Here is an 18,064-nt window from a genome sequence, read left to right as displayed (position 1 = left end):
GCGGTCCTTTAGTGCCCCTTTCACAAGATGTAAAATAATGTATGATGTCCCCAGAGTGTATATGTGAAGTTTTAGCTCAAAATACCCCACAGATATTTTTGATAGGCTATAAAAATGTTAACTTTTTGAGGTTGAGCAAAAACGCTCCATTGTTGTGTCTGTCCCTTTAAATGCAAATGAGCTTATGCTTCCGGCACAGAGGGCGGAGCTCGAATAGCTCGTGTGTTAGCAGCTCTGATTACTTCACAAAGACACGCACTGAAATTTTCAAAAACGTTTAGCCTTTTATGTTCAGGAGAGACTCAAGAAGAAATGACAACATGTAGAACGCAACTGGACATTTCTGAATGGTTAGTTGGGGAATTTATGTAGCTGATGTGGACTTAACTAGCATCTAGTCATTGATTAGCATATTCTGTCATGATAATCTATAAATCGCGTTGCCAGGGGGCGGGGTTTATGAAAAATGTAGGGTTAGTCATGTCACTAATAACCCCTACCAGCCGTTTGTTGTAGGCCTAATCCTTAAAAAAAGCGATTTCTGTAAAAGAAAATATCTCCCTTTGCTTTGAACTTTGAGCGTCGTTACTTTGCGGATGTTGATGTTGTCTATGCTCAAACAGCAACATTACACACTAACTAAAGTTAAAAAAGTCAGTGAAATCACAAACAACCACCTTTTTAAAAGAAGTATACATAGCCAAAATCGCACACTACAGTAAGGTCATAAGCTAGTCAACTTGAGATCCTTTCCATAAACTATAGGCCCTAACCTTATCTTTGTAGTAGAGAATGTTTTATTAGCAGTTGGATCTTAGACATAATAAATACTACTACTGTATTTTATGTCTATGACACAGTCGCGCAGAGCCAAAACAATATTCTTCTAAACGATGCATGCACACGATGCATTTTTTTCACGAGGGCCAAAAGACACATACAGTAGTGTACTTTTAACTTTTTATAGTTCATTTCCAAGCAGGTAAACATTGTGTTCTTGGTCTGTTTATTTTTAAAGATTGGTTATTAAAAAGGTTATAATTAAAATTATATTTATGTACTTTTTTTAAATAGTTTTTTCTGTAGTTTTCAATGTAAAAATATAAATGTATTTTATTTTTAAAACGATTGTTTCCTGTTAGATAAGCAGACAGCACAGCAGGCAAATTATGTGGAAATCTGAAGCAACCCACAAAGGAAATGGTGTGACTATTGAAATCAATGCAAATGTTGTGTGGTTGATCCCATGCGTAAATGTGATTCGACTGTGTGTGCCAAAGTTGTAGGGGTGATTTCATGATGATGCAGAACGCCAGCTTGAGTAGGTGTTGGTTTTGTAGACTGAGATATAGTGTGTGAAACTACTAGTCAAAAACCCATATGCAATATTTTGCATTTGTCTTTTAAAACTATTAACTCATCCTGATTCTACACTAATGAAATCAATGAGGTAGAAGGTCACACTTCTTTACCTGTTTGCCTTTCACTTCAAGGGATTCTTGAGATTGATGTCCTGTTTTAATTTTCTACATTATTTTTTTTTAGTATCTACTGTTCACAAAAAGAGCAAATTAGCATCCCAAGTCACTCTTATATTCAAAGGGGTATAGGAATAGTTTTCTATGGTGCCAAAAAAGAAAAAGAAAAAATATATATTTATGACATTCTCCATGAACACTTTCCTATCTCTACCTAAACAAATTTTTCATGTAAGAACAGCTTGTGTGACATTAAGCGTTTCAGTGCAAAACAATTATTGCTTCTCTATGTAAACGACCTTGATCTAGTTATAAAAAAAAAACTCTTGTACAAAGGGAATGCAGCAACATTTTTATTTCATTATTTTGCATTAGGCTACATTAAATGCTCAGAAAAAAAAGAAAGATTACCGTTATGTAACATCCCATTTCAAAATTAAATAACAGACAATTTCATAATATCCTTGTAATCTTACAATAAATAGTAGACTAATATCTAAAGTTAAGTTATTACCTAAGCTTGTCCATGCATATACATAATTGTACATAAATGCATAAATAGGCTACATAAATGCATATACATAATTGTAAACACGTAAGATGAGACTTTTAGTCTGCTTTTTTGTCCAGGTAGCAATAGAGATACATAGACACCCCCATCGCTGCCAACTAGAAAACAAAATACATTGTCAATTGCAGGTAAATAATGTGTCTGTGGCATATGATTGAAGTGCCTATAACATGCATAAGGACATTTAAATGAATTTTGAAAACTGTGAAGATAATAATGCCCCTCGCTACACCTTTTGCTGGACATGCAAAGTGGTGAATTGTTCTGTATACCAAACTAGGCTTAACAAATCATGATAAAGGCTATAGTAAAATCCTGAGAGCTGCTAAACTACATAAACCCAATACAATTCTTTCAATACATTTGTTATTGTAACTGCATGATGGATGTGTTGTGTTTACCTCAATGGCAGTGACTCCAGCAGCTATTCCTCCCACAATGTCAACATTCCTCCGGGTGACCTTAACAATTTGTTTAAAACAGCCCTGGGAAGAGAAACCAATATCAGATGAAAGGGCCCAAATCACATAAACGCACTGCTGTATTACACAGGGGCGTATACGATCTAAACGGTAAAACACATTTATACCTTATCAGATTGGCTCATGAATATTAATAAGGATTCATTCGCCTAGTAATTCCTGCAGAACGGATGGTAAGTGGGCACTAGCCATTATGATGCCTTCAGCCAATCAGAGCTGTCATCATGACATTTTCCTGTTAGTCCATAGTGATTGGTTGATTTCTGAACCAGTACTCTTACTACTACCATCCATTTCTGTTACAGAACTAAGAAGAATAGTTTGCTAGAATCCAGTTTCAAATTCAGCCCTTCAAGTTACCTCAGAAATATCGTGATTATGAGTTTCGAGTGCACGAATGGCCGAGAGAAGTTGTATTTAAGAGTGGGAAACTCAAAATTCTAGATGATACACAAGTTGCCGAGTTATGACTTTGGTCGTGTCGATTTGCGGAACATTGCGGAAACATAATAAAAACAACATAATTGCGATAATAAATTAAAAATATAGCTGCAAGCAGCAATCACCGGGGCCAAGCGCAAGCAAGACGACAAGACATGCCAAAGTGGCTGGGAGTGTGAGACCCACTGCAGCAAGGAGCAATTAAAGACATTTGAAGATGAATTTTGGCAAAATGGTTGAAAAATCACATACAATAACTAAAAATATGATTATCACTTTCGACCAATAGGTGGCGCAGTTACGAAACTGATGTGATGTGGTCAGAGTGAAGTGACAATGACACATACAAAGTTTGGTGTCAATATGTCAAGGCATTGCAGATATAAAGCCTGAATAGTCATTTTGGCATCATGCCTCAACTTTGCCACTGCGGTATACGAAAACGGTTTTGTCTATCGACACGAAATCCATAACTTTTACTCGGCACGGTCTGGAGATGACACGATCCGATTTTGGTGAAAATCGGACGTTCGGTCTAGGAGGAGTTCGAAAAAGTAGGTTTTAAAAGAAAATAAAGATGGCGGACAGGAACTTTGATTGACTATGGCAAAATTGGTATCTATGTTTTCATCATAACCCAAGGAATCTATTGAGATCAGTGTCATTACTATAGGCTATAGGCAGGTGGCGCTGTCTCATAAATTTTTGAGTACTTTTAGGGCGTTGTACTGATGACCCATACTGAGTTTCGTAACGATACGTTCATGCGTTCATAAAATACAGCATTTTAGCACATAATTCAAAATGGCCGACAGCCAAAATGGCCGATATGGGAAAATTGGATATCAGTCGACTCAGCACGATGCCCTGAATCTAACGAGACCACTTTTGTGATTTTTGGACAAACCGTTCAGAAGTTATAAGCAAAAATATAAATTCTTCATATCTCCGGACCAGTAGGTGGCGCTGCGCCGAAACGCAGCATGTAGCCTCAGGTCATGCTTGTGATGACATGTACCAAATTTGGTCTGAATCCGATAAAGCGTTGTGGAGATACGGCCTTACGTCTGTTTTTGCAAGCGCTACGTAAAATTTATTTGCGCGGTATTCGAGAACGGTAATTCGAATCAACTTGAATTCCATAACTTTTTGTCGTCATGGTCTGGAGTTGATCTGGTTCAATTTTCGTGAAATTCGGAGCAACGGCCTAGGAGGAGTTCGAAAAAGTAGGTTTTTTGGAAAATTCAAAATGGCGGGAAAACTATTATGACGGAAAATGACGTCATAGAGTGCAATCGAATCGGCATGAGCTCAGGAATCAGAGGAAAAAAGAATTTTGTTGATAGGCCTTACGGTTCAAAAGTTATTAGCATACAATTTCTGAAACTTTGGACAGGTGGTGGCGCTAGAGGGAATGAGTTAGAAACACCAAAATTGGTGTATTTGATGTTGGGAATGTCCTCTATCAGAATGTCAAACCAAAACAACTTTCCCGCATACGCTTCTATGGGCTGCCATAGACGCCCAGTCGGAAGAAAAAAAAGAAGAAGAATAAGAACGGGAACAGATACAATAGGTGCCCGCACCTTCAGTGCTTGGCCCCTAATAATGTGACAACAAGTTCCAGTTTACAGTATCAAGTATAGCATTACAGACTCTTTTAGGGTTTCAGAAGTGACTGAAACCATAAAAAATGGCCATGGCCACTCTTACATTAAAAAATATGATCTTTAATCTATGTAGAGCACTTATAGAATATACATGATTATTTGCCAACAAAAAGCTAGTTTCTATGCCCCTGGTAATACAGCAGCTTTAAACATGTCCAAACTCTTGCTAGCTTTTGCAGTGGAATTATTTGATAGAACTGTATGTTTCTCACCACCACACTACTGAAATTAGCATTGTCCTCATCACAGCGGAAGAGCTCAGGACCTACACAACAGGTCGGAGGGTAACGGGCCCCATTCTGCTTATAGTAGTAGGATTCAGAGAAGTCTGTGTAGTTGCTGAAGCCACAACACTGCAGCTGTTACACAAAATGAAAGGGCACTAACAGTCAGTTCCATATTCAAAAATAAGGATTTGCAAGGCTAACATATCTATGTTCCCATATTATACGTGTGATTATTGATCTGTAAAACTCTTGAAGGGTTTTCATTTGCCTGTCAAACTCGAGGCAGTCTGTTTAGTAAGCTCATTTTCACACCTATTGTCAACAATACCATACTGGTTTTAAAGGCACTTTTGGCCAGGAAATTTGACATGATGGATTAATCGTATTTGACCACATAGTGAAAAGCCTGAGGCGCAGATCAATACTCATCTATGCATGCATTTGGTTGGCTGTGGCTTACTGTTGTCATGGTTGAGTTCCACAAGTCCGTGAGGATTTTATCTTTCCCATACTGCTCCTTCAGTCCTGGTGTGGCCCACACTTTTAGAATGATCTCAGTCTTTCGAAATCACAGACAGAAAGGGACAGATGAAAAGGCATGAGAATTCAGAAGGAAACTCGTTGATAAAAAAAAAAAAAACATACACTTTTTTTTTGTTTACAGCAAACTGCATTCACCACTGTGTCTCCATAAAGCCACTAGCAATACATTTATCATGACTAAATGAAACAAAGGCTCTAGGCAGTAAAGTCATTGCTCTGCAATGCATTTATATTTCTTTCTATATTGTATACTTTTGGCTATTAAAGATTTATATTAATTTGTAATTTAATAGCGGAAGCATATTAAATGCATGAATATTAGGGCCGTCAAAGTTGCATTCACGTTATTTTATTTTATTTTTACAATAAGCTTTACAATACACTTACAAAGCACATTACAAATGTGTTACAATAAGTTTCCATTTGTTAATATGTTAAAATTGTAAAAAATAAAAATAAAAAAATAAAAATAAACTGACCAAATTAGTTATTAAACTATACCAATTAACAATACCTCTAAATCGTTTATTAAATTGAATGTTATTTCAACATTTACTAATACATTATTAAAATAAAATGTCATACAGTACATGTTAATATTATTCAATGCACCTGAGCTGACATAAATTAAAAATGAACGATTATATTTGTATTTAACAAAGATTAATAAATAATTTAACAAATGTATTGCCCATTGTTAATTAATGTTGAAGCATTATACTGTTAACTAATAGAACCTTATTTTTACGTTTTTTTTTTTACGTCAGCACATTTATTTGATTTTGTAACATTGTCATGTATCAGTAAACCATGACTGGTAATTTATTTATAAATTGTTAAACATCTGATTTGAACTTTAATCATTATCAAAGTCAAATATCATCCAAGTTCGAAATGTGAAATACAGTAAAGGCCTACAGGTCAGCCAGTGGTAAGCAACTTTACACATGCAAGATTAAGACCTAAATGTTTGGACAGTTGCTATATTATTGAATTAGAACATATTTGTACATAATTCTGTGTGAGCATTTCCTGTGCACTTTGATGCATGAAGAACACCATTACATAATTACTCGTACGCCTATTTAGTGTTTTTTTAGAACTGAATGTGTGATAAATATATGGAAAATAATGTGAATGTAAAATGTGAATGTAAAATCTTTATGATTCATTTGCTTTATCGTTCTCTCTCTCTCTTCCTTCACTTTGTCCCTTCTGTCTTATTTTTGGAATTTGATTAATAAACCTAGATGAGTTTTAGTTACAAGGACTCTGTTGCTAAGGGATTACTTGTGTGTGTGTTTGTTGGGAAAGGTGGGGTCAGCAAGAGTGGTCTTCAGCACATCATGCATGTGGGGATGTGCAGTTAAAACACGATTAAAAGTCCTCCCCCTCCCACCTATGAAGCAGTGGAAGCTACACAGATCAGTAGAGTTATTCCATGCAAGATAATCCATCAATGTCTGGTGGAATTCCCTCACAATCTAGACAGGACAAAGCACCAAGGCAAAGGAGCGATTGCTAATTGCTGATCTGAGACCAGTGCGTACGGCACAGAATTCCATTTATAACGTCAACTGAAAGTAATACTATTAAGAACGTAAATTGAATGTGCTTTTTCTTATCATAATAACAATCTTTAATTTAAACAGTGAAAATGTTATTGCCAAACGTCACCACATCAGTTAAATGTTATTGAAATGGGAGTGAATACATTTTGGATCTCACAATAAACAGCTCTGACCAATTGAACATTAAAAAACGTAATCTCGACAACGATTTGGCTTGTTCCATAAAAATTACATGTTAATGTAAACATGTAATGCTATTCAGTTTCATACTGTATGATTCTTATGACTTTGTGAAGCCTATTTCTTATCGAAACTACAATTGGAGCAGCTGCTCAAAGACTTGCATATGAATTATTAAAACACCAATTTCTTCTGTCATGATAATAAATAAATGAATGAATGGATAAACGTGTGATGGTGACAAACAGCACATTAAACGGGCATTTGCATGCTTAATCATTCCTCCGAATGATTTAGTCGATGTATAATTCACAAGAATGTCCTGCACTCTTCTTTTCTGGTGACTCCCCAGTAGCATTAACCGCTCTGGCTTGTTGATGAAGTACCATGTTTCATCCAGATAGCTATATAAATGATGTTTCATGAAAAAAACTGATTCTACGCTTGCATAAATGCCTAGAAGACTATTTTAAACCCCAATGGAGTAGATCCACAATTACCAAACACCCAAAATATACAGTGTAATACTTTTTTCATTACAAATTATGACACCATAACGAGTGAATCTAAACTACACAAATTTTTTTTGTGTTTTTTTGGTAAGTTGTATAAAACCTGATGACCTTGTATACAATAACATCTGACCTTGAATTAACGTGGTTAATGTAATTTAATGAGTGATTAGATTTAAAAAGTATTTTAAATTATTAAATTAAACTTATAATATTAAATAATAATTTTGTATTAATTTATTATTATTATACATTTTATTTATAGGTGCCTATACTCAAGGACACCTTATAAACAGTAAAACAATCAACATTAAATAACAAATAATCATTTTTGCAGCCTGGACAGACTGGAAACAAGCATAAAAGCATGCAATCACATAAAAGCCTAAAAGTCTAAAAAGTTGGATCTTAAGGCCAGATTTTATAACAAGAAGACTTTCATTGTTTTGCACATCCTGGCAACAAGTTCCATTAATAAGGAGCTGAAAGACTAAAGGCTCGGGACCCCATAGAAGTAGTGCAAATTCGAGGAAGAACAAGAGAGAGTGCAGAAGATGATCTTAAAGTACGAGTATAGATATGAAGAAGGTCAAATAAGTATGAAGGGGCAAGGTTATTGAGTGCCGCCTTATACTGTCAGTAAGTAGGAGAAGGATTTTCAACTCAATACGATATTTAACTGGGAGCCATTGTTGTAATATGGGAGTAATGTGTTCTGAAAATAATTTGAGTTTGTAGAGAAGCTTTGAAGGCAGGCCATAAAAAAAGAGCGTTACAGTAATCAATACGGGAACTAACTAAAGCATGAACAAGAATCGCAGTGCTCTTTACTGAGAGAGCCGGACAAAGTCAATTAATATTACGTATGTGGAAATATGCTAAGTGAATGTCACTGTTTATGTGCTTCGAATGATAAAGTACTGTCAAAGATGACACACAAACTTTTAACCTTTTTCGAAACAGACACTGGAAAATTCTCAATATTCACAGATGAACATTTAGATTTCACCAGATTGTTTTTTGAACCAACAAGAAGAATTTCAGTTTTACTGCCTTTAAGTTTAAGAAGATTTGATGTAAACCACTCTTTAATCTCAGCTAAACAATATGAGAGGATATATGGAGGAAAAGTGAAGATAGGTTTGGAGGACAGGTAAATTTGGGTGTCATCGGAAAATAAATGAAATTGAATACCAAATTTCCTAAAAATATTAAAGGGGTAAAAGATAAATAATAAATAAAAGAGGACCCAAAACTGAGCCCTGAGGAACACCAGTATTGACGTACAAAAGTTTTGACCTAAACTGCTTCAGGTGTACAAATTGAGTACAACCTGTAAAATAAGATCAAAACCAAGTCAAGTGGTTAACAATGATTCCAATAGACTCCAATCTGTCTAACAGAATATTGTTGGAGATAGTATAAAATGCTGCACTCAAATAGAGCAGAATAAGAGTATGAGTCTACAACTGACAGTAAGTCATTAGAGATCTTTACTGATGCCGTCTCAGCACTATGATGTGGACAGAAATTGAAATTTGTATTATACAAACTATTATCAGAAAGATGATCCCAGACCTGGGCTGCAACAATCCTTTCCAGTATTTTAGAAAGAAATTGTATATTTGAAATATGGGGCGAAAATTATCAAAGTTACTTGAATCAGCCACCGGTTTCTTAAGTATAGGAGTTATCACAGCGGTTTTAAAGGATAATTCCGGTATTTAGTTTGTTTTGGATGAACAAGAGTGGTGGACAACATTTTTTGACAATGGTTCCTCTCTCGAGTTTTTGACTATAATAGAAGTGGCCATGGACCCATTTAACATTGGAGTCAATGGGCATGTCCGAAAATGACATTAAAACAACCTTTAACATTAGTTTTCAAAACTGTGCAACTCACCGAGTGATTAGTGATGTTAGTTGATGTTCCAGAAACAAAAAGTGTTGCGAAATACAGTTTCTGTCGTGTTTTATTCGTCATTTTGTAAAATCCCATTGAATTCTGTTGAAGGACTGAGTGCTCGTTAATATAAATGCGCTACCGGAAACGGAAAGGGGGCTGTTTACATTTGGTCGATGTAGTCTTTTTGCTCGCTTCCGTTTCTCATAAGGCTAGCGAGCAGAGCAACTGTGCTCCGGGAGAGTAAGCGAAATAAACAAACAAAACCTTGAAAATATTGAAAGACGTGACCACTGACCAGTGCAATATGAAGTTGAACTCGACTGTGACCGTGAGTGTCCCGGAAGACATAAACATCGGTTATCGCCATTAAGTGGTCGGGAGTGTGCTAACGCTTCAGATTCAAATATTGAGCGGAAGTTACACGGTTGTGAAGTGTCTGAAAAAATAGTTCCCCTATAGCAAAATAAACGGATTGGAATCATATATTGCGACGATATATTGTTTATAATCATCAACGAACACCACTAACAACTCGGTGAGTTTAACAGTTTTGTAAACGAACATTATTAGCTGTTTTAATTACATTTTCGGACATGCCCATTGACTCCAATGTTAAATGGGTCCATGGCCAATTCTATTATAGTCAAAAACTCGAGAGAGGAACCATTGTCAAAAAAATGTTGTCCACCACTCTTGTTCATCCAAAACAAACTACAATATAGACTCAAGGTGTTAAATACCGGAATTATCCTTTAAGTGAAGACGGAACAATACCATAAACAAGCGAAATGTGTATCAGTAATCAGAGAAGAGAGAGCAGGTAAGCAGGCTTTAATCAAGTATAGGATCTAACTAACAACCTCCATGCTTGGAAGTTTGAAAGGAAAGAGTAGAATTTAGAGGTTGATCAGAACAAGAATTGAAAAGACAACCATCTAAATTTGTTACAGACATTTGTTGATGAATATTTTAAAAAATATCTAAAAAAAATAATACATAAAACCTTCACAGAGATCAATAAAGCACAGATGGGAATGAAAAGAAGGTGGATTTAAAGGGCACCTATTATGACATTTAAAATGTTCCTAATGTTGTTTAGGGAGTCCCCAACAACAGTTTTACATGCATGCAATGACAAAAAACACTTTTGTTTTCGTATAATATGCATTTATTTTTACCTGATTTGCTCACCGACTCCCAAATGAATCGTTCAACGACTCGTTTTTCAAACCCCTCCTTTGCGCGACGCTAATCTGCGTTGATTGGTCAGATGACCCAGCAGTGTTTACAGAGATAATACTTATTTTTAAAACGGAGTACAATGATGCTTTTATCAATTAAATTGTATTATAATAATGATTATAGTCCACTGCTTTATAGTTTGTAGTAAAAAACGAAAAATAAGATAAATAATTTAATGTTATGTTAGCGAGCATAACGTTAGCCCAGAGTTCATATTGTAAAAGCACAATCAGTCTTTGTTTGCATTAGCCCGATGCATAAACATAACGTTTTTACAAAAAAAAAAAATGCAGTTACGTTACTACGAGGTATTATTCTATTCTTTAGACAACTCCGAAAACAACGACAAACACTTCACATATCTCAATACAATTGTCATTGAAGACCTAGAAGCTAAACGGTGCTTACACAACAAACAAAATAATTATTAAGCATGCTACATAAAATATAAAAGCAAAAATTATTAATAACACTTACAGGTTGTGATACGGAGGAGGAAGCTAATGCAAATACACTTGGAACTGAACCTTCCTTCAATATCAGCGAATCCAAGTTTGATTGCATTTAAAAAAGCAATCGTCTTCAAAATGACGCGAACAAAGCACAAGGCTCGGACTATACTGCTGTGGTATAGTGAATTGTAGCCACTTAGTCTTCAAATGCTCCTCCTTGGGCAGATGAAAAAAGTTGTCTTTTGAGTTGCACTTCAGAACACAGCGTCTCGTCGCCATGATATTTTCCCTGCTGGCCTTGGAGCGCAATAAGTGGGCGTATCATATTCAAATAACTTGACAAGTTGACGTCAACTAGTCAAAGAAAAAGCTTCGGTCTTCTAACGATTCATAAAAATGACTCAGAGTCGACTCTCACTTTTGAAAGACAATAACTTTATATACGGTGCACTTTCATATTTCAAACTTTGCAGGATGTTTTTGTTCACTTAGATCTATGTTACACACTACATGAAAGGTAAATTTCAAAATTCCATAATAGGTGCCCTTTAAAATATTATTTACCAAAGAAAAATGTATTTATTTTATATATATATATATATATATATATATATATATATATATATATATATATATATATATATATATATATATATATATATATAAAATCTGTGGTAAATAATATTTTAAAGCCACCTGATTCTTTTCATTCCCATCTGTGCTTTATTGATAGGCTATATAGTAAGTATATAGTAGATATATAGTAATAGTTAAACCTGAAATTAAAACTAGTTTAATATATATATATATATATAGGTTTAACTATTCGAATGCACTAAATGAGATTGCTGTCTGTTAAATGGAAAATTCAGTTTTTTAATTTGCCCTAAAAGGCCTTTGTGTTTTTTAATTAAATGGCATTATTCTCTTAACATGCCCTCCATAACTCATTTAAAGTTGTTGTAATTATTATACATTTCACTAAATGGGTGAAGCTCTGTATGTAAATCGCCTGTTTTGCATATAAAATGCCTAAACGTCAATATTGTAGTGCGATAAATTGCTCAAAGTGAGAGTGCTGGCATAGCGCCTGAGGCAATCTGGGAGTTATTAAGTGGCTGAATGTGCCGGAGCCATTTCAAACCCCCTAATTTAATGATGGCCAGAGTATGATGGGAATTTACATGCAGCTAAAATGAAAAGAGAAACAAAGAGTGGGAGTGGGGGGATGGAGAGGTTTGGCAGAGAGGTCAGTGGTTTAGGGCAAGACTCACATATGAAGAATAAGCCAGTGATACTATTGCAGCTGCCGCCTCAGCAATGCAAATGATCAGGATGATGGAGAAGAACTGGTTGCAGAAGAGAGCAGAAGAGAGTGAACATACAAACAAAACTAACATAAAAACATTATATTCATACATGCCACTTGATATTAGGTAATAAAATGATTGAGATTTACCATTATAAGAAGGCATTTGCTCTCTTTCTGAGCTCCGCAGCACCCCAGCATTCCGAGTAGCGTCATAACTGCTCCAATAGTGATGCTGAAGATTCCCACATTGACATGACTCAGGTACTCATCAGTAAAGGGTGGCAAAACTTCCATAAAGGAATCTTCATTCACAGTCGCCCATATCCCTGCAGTTGCCATACATATGCCTGCCAGCTGTCAAAAAAAAGAGATACTTTTACTTCCGTACACCATTGCATTTTAATAGTAAACTTTGCAGTTGTTGCAAATGTTAAATACTGTAGTTCGGACGCTTTCATTCTGAACAGACTGGCTGTGTTTACAAAAGTTGAGTAGATTGACGCTTTATCTTTACTCTGGGGATCTGGAAACAAAGCTTGCTTCTTCCCAACTGTAATTGCGTGTGTACTGTATATGATGATTATATTACCCGTGTGCTGTAAAAGACATAGATTAAACCCACTGGCTAAAAACACACACCAATTGAGGCGTATAGCGTACTAGCGTTTTGGGCAGCACTGAGCGGAGTTTTGGCACTGTAGAGGACATGTGACAGCAACTTCATGCGTCTTTGTAAGTGTCAACCATGCTTTTTGATGTTTATAATGGGGTATCAAATACAGACCATTGTAAGGAGATTTACTGGGTAAGTGTCTTTTTGTTGTTGTTAATCACAGTAATCATGTAGTCTTCAAAATCCTCTCATAAATAGAGTAAATGATTTATGAAAATGAAATGTTTGCATATGAACTGTATCAAGGACAGTAATCTGACTTGGTTACAACCTTTTGTATATTTCAAAACAAACTGAAATCTGATACTAAGTGACGTATATGTAACTCATATTTTAGTTCATGAAACATAACCATACCTCATGCTCAAGTGTTTTGATATAAGCTCTAGTTCACACAAAAGCTTTATGACCAGAGGCATGTATTAGTCATTTGGATTCGGCTTCTTTATCGTTTGCATTTTCCCATGACCTTTTATTCTCACCATTACGTTGTACGATAAGAGGCCCTGCATGGATTTCCCATTATTGCCAGAGTGTACCTGAGTTATGTGTGTTCTGCCATAGAGGTAGGTCATTCAACAACGGCAATGGCTCAATAGAAAACCAAAGGGTACCCTTAATGGCCACAAGCTTGCAGGATTAGGTGCTCGACTGCTCATTTATGTCACTTCCAGGACTCTTCACAGACAATATGTCTGACACATAACCAGGTCTGTTTATGGCATGGATCTCCTGGTAATGATGGAAACAGTGTTTTTGTCATTCGGTGTGTCTTCTTATGTATCAAGAGCCAGATGCAATACCACGGTTGCCTTATTTAACTGTGAGACGTAGAAGAGGTTTATTCATCGGCTCTGCCTATTTCAAGTGATGTCTCCAAGCAGAATGGTACCATCCAATCAGATATCAAAAGGTCTAAGCCCCAGAACACATTTGGGGGTGGTTTGGGTTAATGAGTGGATTGGTGTCAGTATGTTAATTCACAGTTGGTGCCAAACCAAATCTGAAACCTGATATGTTCTGTCAGACTCAATCACGGCTGTCAGGGCCGTTAACATCTAACTCAGCTGGCTGACAGCTGAACATGAAACACTCAATACTCCTTCCTGTCAATGTTTATTTTTTCCGCATGAGAGTAATTTTCATTTTATCATTTCCAGTTTGCGCTCATGGAGCTTTGGGAATTGTTTGAGTGTTTTAGCAGTTTAATTGTCAGCTTTCGATAATGGGCACATCTCTAAGCAAATAGAATGTGACAGGCATATTACATTCAACTTCTTTTCTTCGAAGCTTCTCTCTTTCTGCTATAATTATTACTGCTGCTTTTATTGCTTTTCTGTGAGTAATGCTTTTATAAAATGCTACCATGCATGGCCTAATGTTGGAAATGGCACGTCAAAGGAAGATGCACCTGGAGAGATTACATGGAAATAAGATTGTGTGTAAGGGAAGAAATTGGCACACTGCATGAAAATAAGTTGGATTTCCATGGCATTACACTGGGATTTATGAAGACCACTGTGCAGGTGGATCTAAATAGATTAAAAGACCGTATGGGCTGTCTTGCTGAATGTAAGACGAAATAAGTCAAATATTTTGAATATAAGAACCCTTAATTTAGTCAACATGAGCTGTTGCTTTGTTGGAGCGTCTTGGCTCACAGTCTGGTCTGACACTCAGATATTTTACCCAACAACAGAAATCAAAACCAGTTGTAACTATTTAAAGTCCCCCTGTAGTCAATTATTTTCTCTCTTAAAACTCATGTTTGATCACCAAAATTACATATTTAAACTTGTTTTTCCTTGTAAAAAAAAAATTCATGCCCAATAGCGTGAATGTAACTCTACACCCTTGCCTCAATTAGTATATGTGGTTCTATGAATATGCAAACTAGCCCCGCCTCCACTCACTCACACCAGCTCAGAGATCCACTCGTTGTCGATCACACGTTGAGGTGATTGGTTGCATGGTAGTTTGTGACGTCGGAAACACCAGTGATTTCAAACCGCATTTTGAGTTTTAAGGAGAAAATAATCAGCAATGGTGTTGACATGAATTTGCACATGGTTTGTCTTAAAGCATATTTAAAACACCACATAGACATATAAACAACATTAAAGGTGTAATTTTCACCACAGCACAGGGGGACTTTAAGTAAAACTCTATGGGAGTATTTGCACACTTCATATGTTTTTATTGATATCATTGATTTTATTGATATCATATTTTATTTAGCCTATCATTTAACACTAAAGTGTAAATACCCTCCAAGATGCATTTGAAAATGGATAGCAATACGAACACGGCTCAATAGGTGGTTTCAGACTTAACTTAGTCAAATGTAAATGCATTTAGTGGTTGTGCAGGCTGCATACATAAAGCCCCAGCCCATAGTGTGCAAATAACCCTTTAGCATTCAACTCTAAACTTCCAAAAACTTTAACACTTTCATAATTTGGCATTCTTGTGGTTCTGATTCATATTTAGCAGAAAGTCCTTTAACAACGTAAAATATGGTTATCATCCACCACACAGAATCTGCATTATTTGCAGCATATTTGACGGTACATGCCAGTTCACGTCAAAAACGATAATATTCTGTTTACAATAAACACCCGCTGCAGTTATATCATCGGCTGTATTAAATACTCGAGCATTAGAGAAATGGATTCCGATTGGCTGTCAATGGTTTTTATTGTTCATTAGCTGAAAAAAAAAAGTTCTGAAAGTGATTTAAATGACACAGTTCCTCTGTGTCGTTATCGTTATAACTGTGGTGTGGACTTTACAACTTCCATTGATTTAGAATGATTATTAAAACTTTATAGTTATCATCATAGTTATTGCCATTGTGTGAACGGGCCTAAAATATTTAATGCAGGAAATAAACATTTCACATAATGCCAATGCGCACAGCATTACTAACCATGAATGCGCTCCATAATCAGTGGACACAGTAAAACAAAGCAAGATTCAAATTTGTGAAAAATACTTTGTTTATATATTGTTGACCAACCATTGCTTTTGAATCACTATGTCAGACTTAAGACTAACTGATTGATTTACTGTATGTTGAATTCTGACAAAAAGAACACAAAGCTCAGTTATAAAATTCTCTCTTTTTTTCTGCTTTTAATTGACAGAATGAATTATTTGCAGAAAACCTTGACCTCTTATTCGGTATAACATATGTAACTCTTGACAAGTCTTGACTAGTATTAAGACTGATCCGTCAGTTGTAGATCAGATAAATTGTTCACCAGATAGAATGCTGTATGCTGTTCTACCAATACTTTGAATGATATATTGCACACTATTACGGTATGTACGCTTTCATTTGTTCCTGTATCTACAGCATTAAAACCCGTCCCACCAAGCAACCCAGCATGCCCATCATTTCAGGCACTTGCTTTAACTCTCAAACAAAGTGGCTGTGAACAATAATGAGATGAAAATTGTTGCATGTGAGCAAGTGTGGCTGCCTTACTCACATTCACACTTTGATTGTGATCATCAAGACTTCACCATGGAGCAATGAAACATTTTCTAATGGATTCGTGTTATCGGTTTGCATTAGTTCAATTTATGTGTGTACTGTGTGCGTTTGTTGTAAAGAGAAGAGGATAAATTATTTATTGCTCATTCGGAGGCAGGCTGAATCTATTTCATTCTTTACACCCCACATAAAAGTCTCAGTCAATGAATAAAGAAATGCAATTATTCTTCTAAACACCCCTCTCCCCGCACTCAAATGTAAACATTTAATGAGAAAATAAAGCATACTTACGCAGATAAGCAAGTTGAACACAACCATCACAACTTTGACAAATGTGAAGCAGCCCATTTTATTCTGTAATGAAGCAATAAACATAAATAAGATTCAGAGCTGCATTTCATTGTTTGATTGTTTTCATACACACACACGCGCGCACATACATGTTTGTAAGTGACTCCTTTTCACTTAAATCCATTTGAATCCAGTTTTGTTTAACTTATGTAAAAGCAACTCACCTGTTTCGATCCAAAGCACACTCATAGATGTAAACAGTTGAGTGAGTTGTTAAGAGAGGAATAGACAGAGATGGAAAAGAGAATGAGATGGAAAGAGTGGAAGAGACTTGAACAGGTGAGATGGGTGTGGTTTGGATATAAAATAGCTGGTTTGAATGGCTTTAATGTGGCTTGAGTGTCATATGACTTGCAATGCCCTGCAGTCAGAGTGGTTTCCAATGTGGATGTCACTTACTGTAAATGCGTATATGGTCCAATATCTCCCACACACATAATAATCATTATGATAACAATTGTTTTACTGTTTTCCTTGCTTCTGAATGGTAATAAGTAGCTAAAGTCATTTAAAAATGTACTCATGACACCAATTCAATAATAAAATAAAATTGTTCCAAGGTCAAAGAGTAGAAAAGGTCAAGGAGAAAGTAGTACCAAAAACATGTTAAGTGCTGTCTTTAAGATTGACTTTGATCACTAGCTACCAGGTGTTGTACATATTACTTAATTTCCTTTGTGTACTTTTTTATGTGTGGTTTCCTTTGTTCTTTTGTACCAAAGGAAATGTATCTGCCAATAGAGGGCAGTATTGCAGTGCAAAGGCTCTCAGCTTGGGTGGCTTCACTGGTTCACCATTGTGGTATCTTAGATACTTGGAGATGATTGATGGTCCCTTAGAGGACGAAAATGTCTTTGTCCAGTTTTATCCATAGGAAAACAAAACAAAGAGATATAAAATCCCCTCAGCAAATGATTTTGAAGATTTGCTGGAAGAACTTTTTATTAAAACAAA

General features: G+C 35.8%; 1 protein-coding gene across 1 annotated transcript; it reads right to left on the bottom strand.

Annotated features, from left to right (window-relative positions):
• Nucleotides 1-1,817: 1,817 nt before the first annotated feature.
• tspan1 (tetraspanin 1) lies at nt 1,818-17,387 on the bottom strand. The gene is made up of 8 exons (XM_079628660.1): nt 17,275-17,387; nt 17,051-17,113; nt 12,735-12,941; nt 12,550-12,624; nt 5,330-5,428; nt 4,855-5,001; nt 2,451-2,534; nt 1,818-2,147 (listed from the first exon to the last, which is right to left on the bottom strand). The coding sequence occupies exons 2-8, from the start codon at nt 17,105-17,107 to the stop codon at nt 2,088-2,090; spliced, it is 729 nt and encodes a 242-aa protein (XP_079484786.1). The 5' UTR covers nt 17,108-17,113; nt 17,275-17,387; the 3' UTR covers nt 1,818-2,087.
• Between the last annotated feature and the right edge of the window lie 677 nt (nt 17,388-18,064).

The sequence above is a fragment of the Phoxinus phoxinus genome (assembly GCF_949152265.1).
Source record: "Phoxinus phoxinus genome assembly, chromosome: 11".
In the NCBI taxonomy this organism is placed as follows: Eukaryota; Metazoa; Chordata; class Actinopteri; order Cypriniformes; family Leuciscidae; genus Phoxinus; species Phoxinus phoxinus.
This window is presented reverse-complemented; position numbering and strand designations above follow the sequence as displayed.

Coding starts and splice junctions, on each gene's coding strand:
- tspan1 (XM_079628660.1), bottom strand. CDS start 17,107: ATGGGCTGCTTCACATTTGTCAAAGTTGTGATGGTTGTGTTCAACTTG. Junction 12,625..12,734: donor GCAAATGCCTTCTTATAATG/GTAAATCTCAAT, acceptor TTCTGCAACCAG/TTCTTCTCCATCATCCTGAT. Junction 2,535..4,854: donor CTAATTTCAGTAGTGTGGTG/GTGAGAAACATA, acceptor TTCTCTTCCCAG/GGCTGTTTTAAACAAATTGT.